The 10,413-nt window shown below is 49.6% G+C and overlaps 1 protein-coding gene across 1 annotated transcript in view; it reads right to left on the reverse strand.

The window, feature by feature from the left end:
• Positions 1-10,102, reverse strand: part of ITIH6 (inter-alpha-trypsin inhibitor heavy chain family member 6) — a 30,089-nt gene extending 19,987 nt beyond the window's left edge. Inside the window, exons 1-5 of the mRNA XM_002720020.5 lie at positions 9,889-10,102; positions 8,737-8,891; positions 3,430-3,540; positions 2,342-2,589; positions 132-301 (exon numbers count right to left, since the gene is read on the reverse strand). Of these exons, the coding sequence (XP_002720066.2) occupies positions 132-301; positions 2,342-2,589; positions 3,430-3,540; positions 8,737-8,891; positions 9,889-9,990 (786 nt within the window). The 5' untranslated portion in view covers positions 9,991-10,102. The remainder of the gene's footprint in view (positions 1-131; positions 302-2,341; positions 2,590-3,429; positions 3,541-8,736; positions 8,892-9,888) is intronic.
• Between the last annotated feature and the right edge of the window lie 311 nt (positions 10,103-10,413).

Below are 10,413 nucleotides of genomic sequence, written 5' to 3' on the forward strand. Positions count from 1 at the left end.
CTGCGCCTCTCCTGGACAGCCGGCTTCCCAGAACCCCAGCGAGACCCAGAGGGACAACTTGTCCAAGCAGAGCATTGCTCAGGCCGTCACTGCAGAGCCCACGGCCCTCCCGCATCCCTGGGCCCCCTCACCTGCACGTCTCCCATGACGTCCTCCATGAGCACGTCATACTGCACCACGAAGTCGGCCATGACGCCTGAGCCCGAGAAGGCAGCCTGGTCTCGCAAAGTCGGGCAGAAGGTGACTCGTGCGCAGGTCTCTCCCCTCTCGATCCTCGTCGATGGCGGCGAGTCAGCCTGTCCTATGTGGGGTTGTGGCGGGGAGGGCTCAGCAGACAGAGAAGTGCGGGAAGGCACAGCAAAGGGGCAGCATCAGGCAGGCTGACAGGCCGAACCCCTGCCCACCCGCCTGCCCCAGTGCCTTGCTGCTCTCCACGTCCTGCAGCCAGCTCCTGCTCTGCCTCCTGCCTCAAGCCCAGCCTGGCAGACCCGCCTCACGCTCAGCTCCCAGCCCCGGGCAGCCTGACCCCACTGCCTCCTCTCCCGGTCATCTCCCTTCCCTGCAACCCCGCACCAGGACCCGCTGCGTGGCCCTGGGCTCTCCCACACAGGCAGCGTGCTCTGTGCTGTGTGCTGGGGACAGGGACAGACAGGCAGACAGGACCCGGGTCTCCTCCCACCCCACAGCTGTGGGAAACAGCAGCCCGGCCAGGTTCTCCTCTGCATAGAATTTCACGCCTTGTCTTCCCTGCCGCCTGGCTCTCAGGATCACGTGTGTGAATAGGCCTTTTCGCGTCTCGTCTCGTGAAATCACTGCTGAATTCCTGGTCCCGGATGTTTGCTGAGCCGGCCACAAGATCAACTGCTCTGGAATTTGAGTCCAAGACAAATGTCCATTTACAACTGTCTCTGCGCCTCCTTTTTTCCAGAAAGGGGAAACTTGGGAATTCTGCTCCCCCCTTCCTGCTCCAGCTGTCAGGAAGCTGGGGGGCAACCCGAGCCCCCATACTCTCGGAGGCGCCTGCTCACATACGTTCCCTGGGCTTCCTTCCTCTCCCAGCTCTTTGTTCTGCCTTATCCCCACAGGATTGGTCCTACCCTCTGCTGTAACCTTTAAGGAGAAGGGGGAGGGCGCTGCCGTTTATAGCTTAGGGCTCCAGAGTGCAGGCTGCGAGGCCTGCGATGGCCCCGGCCCGTGGGCCCAGGTCCCCACGGCCGCTGAGGGGCCGTGCCCCAGTCACTGCCTCCCTCTCAGCCCCGTCTCTCCATCCCTAGCCCGGATGCCCGTGGCTCCTGGTGACACCCAGTGCGTGTGGGGGTGACAGGAGGACGTTTAGGTCTAGCACGGGGGACCCCACCCGGGGCGCCGTGAGTGCTCCCCGATGCCGGCCAGCACACTTTCTTCCAGTCTCCCTGACAGGACACCCAGGCGTCTGTGGGGTGGGTTTTCTCAAATGCCCTCATGGTCCCCAGTGATGGGTGCCCCCTCCCTACCCCACTTAGATGGGGACAGTGATGCAGAGCTATGGAGTCTCGCTCATCAGCGGGAGTTACAGCTGGGAAGGGAAGGCAGTCCGTGTGTGTCTGTCTGCAGTATGTCCGCCCCGCTGCCCTCTGCATCTGCCAGACAGGCCTCCATTGCTATAGGCTTTGCAAGGGCCTCGGGACCTGGAGATTTCTCGGTGCCTGTCCATCACTGCTCTGAGGGAGTGCAGGGCCCAGTTCCCTGATTCCACACCCTGGCTGCAGGTACAGTTCCCCCAGCTGGTCACAGATGCTGATTCCTGGGCCCTCTGCAAGCTGAGCAACCGGGCTCCCCAAGGTGGGCTCAGCCATCTGCATCGCTCCCAGCTCAGGGAGTGATGCCGGTGTCGCCAGCCCAGCCTTCGCAAGTGCCAGATGTGATGGCATTGGCCGCCTCTGTGCCCCGCACCCCCAAGCAGGGGCCAGGGCTGCTCGTACTTCTTGTCCCCTAGCATCTGTGGGCTCCAGCAAAGGCAAGTCCAGGGCCAATGTTTCTTCTTCAATACTCCTTACTCTTAACTCATGGTTTCATATACCCTTCCAACTCCTGCTTCCCCAGTATTGATTTTTATTAATAGGAGTCATCAAGACTCTGGGAAGTGTTTTTCATGTCCAGTTTCAACTGCCTGCAAAGACCAAGTAAAGCCTTACCCCAGGTATATCTTTACCTCCCAGTGTGCCTTCTCTCACTGAGTCGGGAAAGACCTGGTAAGGGAGCACAGGGCAGAAGCAGCACTGCAAGGAAGCCCATTGGAAAAGGTAGGCTCGCATTTAGGGAAGGCTTCTCTGGTGGTTGACCGGTAGTGTTGTGCACATACTTGTGTTGTCCTTGGTGCGCAGGCGGCTGGTCCTCAGCGGCGGTACGTGCACAAAGGCAATGCCTGTCCTTTCGGACACTGTGACTTCTACGCTCAGTCTGGTTACCAACTGACCAGGCTTCAGGCTCACCACCAGCTGGTACTGGCCTTGTTGCCGCTGCAAGAGCTCCTCATAGGCCAAGGCAAAAGTCATCGCTGTGCCTGCTGCCAGGCTAGTTGAGATGCGGAACTTCTCTGATTCCCGGTCCCTGCACAAGTCAAGGAGGCAGATGGTTTAGCGATGGGATCTCCTGAGGAGCTGGACAGTTATTGCCTTGTGTCCTGGTTCAACAGACCCCCCACCCCCACCCTAGCCTCCACAGACCTGAACAGTGTGGATCAACTAAGTCTCTGGCCCGGAGTTAGTCATTGCTTCATTGCCTCATCAATGTCTGTCCCTCCCTCATTCACTCTCCCAAATACTGTGCCTGAGAAGTTATCACAGGCAGTTCACCCTTAAGGAAAGCCAGTCTGTGAAAAACTGAATCTTGGGCAGAACAAATAAAGGCCAATGATTTGTTTCATAGAAAAAGTTTTCAATTTGTGTACAGTGCCTCTTCCCCTTCAAATAGCCCCTCACACCCAGCCCTCCCCCATGTTCTGGAGTGAGTTTGTTTTGATGGCAGTAACTCTTCAGGTTGCAGTCGCCAAATCTAAACTTTTCCTACTTGATGAAACGTTCTTGGAAGCTAGGAGAACACACTGAAAGGAGACAACACATTTCTGCCAGCTGAAGCGAACTCAGTTAGCAAACAGGATTCAATTTAGAAAAATCTCACTTGCACACAACCTTCCCAGAAGGTGTCAGTTCTTAAAGAAGCCACACCCTGCTAGCAAGAGAAAGGTGGAAATGGGCCGTAAACACCCATTTATTGAACACCTAGTCTGTTATAGGCTTCAGCACTCATTAACTCACGTCATCTGCATATTATCCTATGAAGGAGAGATCACTGTGTCTGTTCACAGATGGACAGACCAGAGCGAACGTTATCTGCCCTATCACTCAGTTATGATGATTCAGTCATGTTTCAGACTGGATGAGGACATACCTGATGCCTATGTGAGCAGCTGTCTTTCCCTGCTGATGGGCTTCCTCATAGATTTTCTTTGCTTGGTGCTTCTCTTTGACTTTCGCAATGTACACTTTATTGTTGATGGTCCTGACGGGGGAAGCAGAGGGGAGACGGCAGCACCAGGGAAAGAAAAATACAGAAATGGTCAGAGACATAGAGAAAGAAAAATAAGGAAGGAAGAGGAGGAGGGTGGGGGTGAGGTAAGAGAATGAACAAAACAGTGTATGAGCAAGAAAGGAAGAGAGGAGAGGGAAATAAAGCAGGGTGAATGAGTATCTCTCCAATCATCAGGTAGGGAAATAGAGACCACACAGCATATGGTGGAGCTCGTGTTCACATTTTACATTTCTCAAAGTGTTGAGTGAATTCCACCTTTGGGCACATACAATATTTTTGATTGTTACTGTAATGTTTATTTAAAAATACAGCTAGTACATTGAACTCATGAAGTCACAGATACTATTTACTTAGGGTAAGTCTGAGATAATCTTATCAAGTGTATATATATATATATACATATATATATACACACACACATATATAATAGATTATATAAATAATATAGTGGGTGGTATAGACAGTAAAAATTGTGAAACTATTGTGCAAATTGCTGCAAAGTCTTCTGGGCCTGGCTAAGGAGGGGGCCTTGTCCTCAGGGATCTCAGCAGCTGATGGATTACAAACAGACTTGCTTACTCTCATTTTCTTCATTTCTGTAAGGAAGATAATCAAGTAGAAAGGAGTTCAAGGAAGAGAGAGAAAATTTTTGCCTGTGTTTAAGCAAGGATCCTAGAGGAGGTGGCCTTGGAGCTGGGCCTGAAAGGGAGGATATGGATAAATAATCCTCACTGGCCAGGCCTTCTCAGTCTCCTCTGTTGGCCCCTTCTATTCCTGACTTCTAAATCTTTGGAACGCTCCAAGGATCTGTTCTTAACCTTTCCTCCCCTCCCTTGTCCTCCCCTCCCTCCCCTCCCCTCTTCTGTTCTTCCTGCATTCACTCTCTAGTTGATGTCATTTAGCCCATGGCCTGAAATACCATGTACAAACAGATGAGTCTCAAATCTGTATCTCCAGTGTGTATTTGTCCTCTGAACTCCAGACCTGTATGTCCAATCGATTACTTGGCATCTGCACTAGAATGTTCGTTAGGCACCTCAAGCTTCACATACCCCTAATATCTCCCCATCTTGAGCTGCTCCTCCCCAGCCTTCCTTATCTCAGGAAATAGTTGTTTGGCTAAAAATCTTAAGTCATGCTTGACTCCCGGCTTTCTCTCACACTCCACATCCAATCCATCAGGGATTTTTGGCTCTATCTTTAGAATACATCCACAATCTGACCACTTCTCACCACTCCTACAATTACTACCCTGGTATAAACTACCAATTTCTCTTGCTCGAATAAATGAAATAACCTACTAATTGGCCTCCTTTTTAAGCCTCTGCTTCCTTAGAGTGTGTTCCTGCAGCAGGCAGAGATATGCTGTTAGCCTTAAATTAAGCCACGTAACTCTTCAGCTCAAAACTCTCTGTAGCTCTGGTCTTGACTTAGAGTAAAAGCCAAAGTGTTCACCAGGCTCCCCATGACCCTGCACAATCTGGCTCACTGTCACCTCTCTAACTCCACCCCCTCCTAGGCTTCCTGTCACTCACTCTGGTCCAGCCACACTGGCCTCCTTGCCACTTCCTGTCTCAGAGGCTTTGCAATGGCTGTTCACTTTACCTGGAAGCTTCTTCCTCCAAATCTTTGCAAGTCCTCACTCTGGCTGTCCTCCCCTTTCCAGCCTTTTCAAATGCTACTTCCTCAGAGATTCATCCTTGATCACTCTAAAATAGCACCTCCCTGCCCAACACTCACACTCATTTACTATTTCCCTGATTCTATTTCCTCTTTGTCTTTGACACTTCTTTTTTTTTAATATTGATTTATTTATTTGAATGTCAGAGTTACAGGGGTAGAGAGAGAGAGAGAGAGAGAGAGAGAGAGAGATTCCATCCACTGGTTCACTCCCCGTATGGCTGCAACAACCAGGGCTGGGCCAGGCTAAAGGCAGCAGCCAGGAGCTTCATGTGGGTCTCCCACATGGATGGCAGGGGCCAGACATTTGGGTCATCCTCTGTTGCCTTTCTAAGGCCATTAGCAGGGAGCTGGATTGGAAGTAGAGCAGTCAGGACTCAAACCAGTGCCCATGTTGGATGCCGGTGTTGCAAGCGGCAGCTTTACCTGCTACACCACAACGCTGGCCCTTGTCTGTAGCATTTCTCATCTATAAACTAATGTGTATTTATGTGTTTATTTTTTCTCATGACTGTCTTCTTTTACTGGACTATGAGTTCCTTGAGGACAGGTATTTTGTTTTATTTCCTGCTGTACCCCTCGTACTTCGAATATGGTCTGACACACAGTAGGCACTCAATAGTTATTTATGGAATAGACATCCCAGACAGACAGCAGGAAAACCCAGAGTGTGTTTCAAGGAACAACAGAAGAGAGGGGCAGCAGCAAGACGTATGGGCAACAGTTTAGTAGGAGAGGACAACAAGGGGCTTTGAACACAAGACTCAGAGAGCAAACACATGGCAGTAAGGACTTTTGGCCTTGGAGAATGTGGAGTTATGGATAAATCTTGAAAAGGGAAGGGATGGGTCAGAGCTGTTTCTGGGAAGTAAGAGTTTGGTGTCCTAGAGAACGTTGATGCAGCCCTGTAGGAGGCAAGTACAACAGTCTCCATTTTACAGATGGAGTAACTGAGGCACAAATACCAAGAAAATTACTTGACCAACTTCCAGGAACACTAAGGAAGGAACTGAAGTGTGCAGAAGAGACCACTCAGGCGAGAAGTGTTTCTAGGCAGCTGAAGCAGTATTGCCGGCCTGGGCTAGTGTGGGGGTGGGCCGAGCTGGCACGGCCCCAAGGTCTCCTGGGGGGTGTTGAGGGGGGGAGGGTGGAGCTGCTCTGGCAGCAGCACACTGGGGCCTCTGTGTGTGTGCTGCCTCCAGCCAGCATACTTTCCACAGAGTCTGCCCAAGAACATTTCCTCCAGCCTGCTTTTCTTAATTTTTTTAAAAAATTCTTTTGGTGTTTTTTCTATGGAAGCAAGAATCTAAATTCTGTCAAACTGCTTGGCCCTTGCATCCTTTGACCGCCCACCTCTCTGGTTACCCCCCATACTCCAGACGCATGCCTGCTTGTTTTTGTCTGTTCTCCCTGGGTCCCCTGCTTGCGATGATCTTGGTTCCTTCAAATCTTACCCATCTGGAAATCCTGCTTCCAGGAAGCCCTCCTTGACTACCTCAGCACCACTCTCATAAACTGCCTGCCCTCACTCCACACCAATCACTTCCTCCAACCTAGCCACTCTTCAAGACAATGCCAGAAGGTTCTCCATAGCAGGCGGAGGCTCCAGGGCTGCTCTTCCAGGCTGCACATGTTGTTTACAGCATAAGAACCTCCTCCCCATGAATGGGGGGAAGGGAGCTGAGTGAGGGCGGAAGCCTTGCCTGTGCTGGACTCACTAACCAGCTAAGTCTGAGTCCTATCCAAAGCCAGGGGCCTTTTCCTAATTCACACTAAGGTGTTATACAGGCTAATGAGCACCCCCCCCCTTTTGTTCATCACCTCTACTGTCATCTAGCAGGCTGGACAAGCCACAAAATGGTAGGCAGCATCGTATGTATTTACTTCCTACACACAGTCAGCTCGGTTCTTCCTCTAGTGATCTCTCAAATCCCACCACCGTTATCCTACTACAGTCATCTGCAGCCTTCACATGGGCTCTGTCCCCATTTCCTTACCTGAACTCTGGGCTTCTCAGTTCTACCTCCCCTTTCCCAGTCCACTCCCACTTCACTATCATCATTGTTTGCTCACAGCCTTATGATATAGCCTCATTATGGACTATGGTGGGGTGTACAAGCTCCAAGGGATGCTCGAGACAAAGCAGGAGTGGGAAAAGAATATTAACACTCTATTTATAGAGTTTTCTTTCATGATTTATGTTTACACAAGTATGCTTGCTTCATAATGTAGCTAATACATTTCCCACTAATATATATACACATGTATAATTTATATATTAATAAATCAACATCCTTTAGTAGCTTTTCTTGATATGTGGGGAAACTCATAAGATGGTTTCCAGACCACAAATTGAGATCCAAGTACTTGTTCTAGTGTTGGAAGCCTTCCATGGCCTAATCTTTTCCTATATCTCAAGTCTCATTTCTGATCACTCTTCTACCCTTTGCCTGTCCCCTGTACTGCAGTGACATGGAAATCCATGTCGTTCTTCAGTGGGGGAACATTTGTGCCTTTACCTTTCGGCCTGGATTCCCTACCTCTACCTCATTCTGCTTGGCTGATGAATATCTTATAGTTCAAACCTCAGTTTACATGTCATCTCTGTGCCGTTTTGTCCAACTGCCTTGGAGTAGGAAACTGACCAGCGTCCTCTGATCCATTGCATATTCAGACTTCTCTTTCCTCACAACATATTTTGTTGAACTCAACTGCTTTCTTTTTTCGTGCCTCCTCCCCGCCATTAGACTATGTAGGCCACACAGAGTCAGCATCAGGAAATGTCTATTAAAAATAATGAAGCTATGGGGCCGGTGCTGTGGCATAGCGGGTAAAGCTGCTGCTTGCAGTGCCAGCATCCAATATGGGCGCCAGTTCGAGTCCGGTTGCTCTATTTCTGATCCAGATCTCTGCTATGGCCTGGGAAACAGTAGAAGATGGCCCAAGTCCTTGGGCCCCTGCACCTGTGTGGGAGACCCAGAGGAAGCTCCTGGCTCCTGTCTTCAGAATGGCACAGCTCTGGCCATTGCAGCCATCTGGGGAGTGAACCAACAGATGGAAGACCTCTCTCTCTCTCTCTCTCTGACTCTGGCTCTCTGTAACTCTGCCTTTCAAATACATAAATAAATCTTTAAAAAGATTTATTAAAAATTTTAAAAAGTAATAAAGCTAATATTATCAGATACTCACAATACACTGGCTGATTTTAGCATATATTTCTGTACATGTTAACTCACTGAATTTTTGAATCACTAATTTTTTTGAATCACTAATTTTATTCTGACTTCATAGATGTGTAAAATTAAACTCTCAAAAGTGAGGTAACTTTTCCCGAGTCGCATAGGTGACAGAACCAAGGATTCCAATTGAGCAAGTCTAATCTCAGAGTACAATGCCTTCATTACTATGTTCTGCTGAAAGAACAAATACAAAATGCATGAACGTGTGCACAGATGCATAAAGCGATGAGTGCGGAAGCAGACTTACATAGTGAAATTGGAGATGAAGGCGAGGCGAGGCAAATCCAGCTCAAAGATGGCTGCATGGGTCTCAGCATGTGGATTGAACAAGACAGACGTGATCAAAGTGTGGGCATAACGAGATACCACAGTGGAGCGCACGGAATAGCTCGTCATCAGAAGCTGCAAGAGGAGACAAGAGGTAAGTTACAGGTAGACTATCCTTGACCTAGGTGGGTTGATACTTGGGAACCCAAGATTCCCGAACAGGTGTCAGGGTACAAGTGGAGAAACTGAGGCCCAGAGAGGGAAAACAGTGTCTGTCATGTCTGTTATAGCAGTGACCTTTATGAAGTCTCAAGATCAAAGACTCACAGGAGTTCACTAATCAAGGGACGTCCGGACAAGTGCTTCTCCAACTCTAACATGCACATGCCGCTCCTAGAAACTTGTTAGAAAGGCAGATTCTGATTCAGTGAGTCTCGAGTGAGACCTGAAATTCCACCCTTTTAGCGAAGTCCTAGGGGGTGCTGAAATTGCTGGCGCATGGATTAGACTTTAGAATGTGACAGAGTGGTTACCACTCGTTGAGCCCTACTCTGATCAACTTTTCTTGTTGTTTCTCCATCTTTCGGATCTTAGGTGGAAAGAATGGCATGATCTTATTTAATCCTTTTGTCAGGCCTATGAACTAGATACCATTGTGGTCTACATTTCACAGATGTGTTCCCCGAGGCCTCGAGATTGAGGTCATGCCTTTCCTGAAGTCATGATCCCTCCGTCTTACCACGCTTCATATACAATTAGTTTGTTTCCAGTGTGGAGTGGCGGGAAATAAGGCCCATCCTGGATCAGATGGGCCTGGGTTTCAATGCTGCTTCTGTCACTTCCTAACTGGGTCTTAACCTCTGCGCCTCAGTTTTCTCCCCCTCTATAATGGGGCTCATAATAGAGCCTGGCTCCCAAAGAAGCTGCGAGAACTAAAAGAAACGACGATTCTTGCAAGAGCCCTGGTGTAGCACATGACGTGTTCTCCGCAAAAAGAGTGACTCTTTTCTCCAGCCTTACCTTCTCAGCCATGGCACTGAGGAAACAGCCTGAGTTACTTTCTCCTGCTTGCCTCCAAGGAGCTAGTTTTCTCACAAATCCCAGAGCCTGGTTCCCTCATCCCAGAACTGACCTTCGTGCCTGATGAGAGGGGGCCAGGAGGTCCCTGGTTTGTCAGTTCAAGGAGAATGCTCAGGAGAAAGCTGCCACAGCTGAGACACCTCCACCCAGACATGATGCCACCTCGGGCCTCGCTCTCGTGTTCACGTCCGGAAGGTCTGAGGCCGATCTCCAAACCCTTGCTCTTTTAAACCTCCAGGTATCCCTTCTCTTGAGAGGGAGGGACCATCCTGAAGGGTGGGGAAGGCTCTGAATGTGGCATTGAAGCCCACACAAGCCAGGATTGTCCAAGAGCTGGGGCTGGCATCTTGCCTGGAGAAGGGCCAGTTCCATGCCTCTCTTTTTCCCTCATCCAGCTGTAAAATGAATGGAAACTAAACATACCAGAGTGCTGGGTCTGTCTGTTTGCTATGTTGGCTCAGGGTGGGGTTTTTCTTTCCTATAAACATCCACCGGAGCCCAGTAACTGGGGCCAGAGGAAGGTCACTTAGCACCAGTCATCTTAAAAAGGTAGCAGAGATGAGAAAGGGATTGGCAA

Source organism: Oryctolagus cuniculus, chromosome X (assembly GCF_964237555.1).
Source record: "Oryctolagus cuniculus chromosome X, mOryCun1.1, whole genome shotgun sequence".
NCBI classification, from domain to species: domain Eukaryota; kingdom Metazoa; phylum Chordata; class Mammalia; order Lagomorpha; family Leporidae; genus Oryctolagus; species Oryctolagus cuniculus.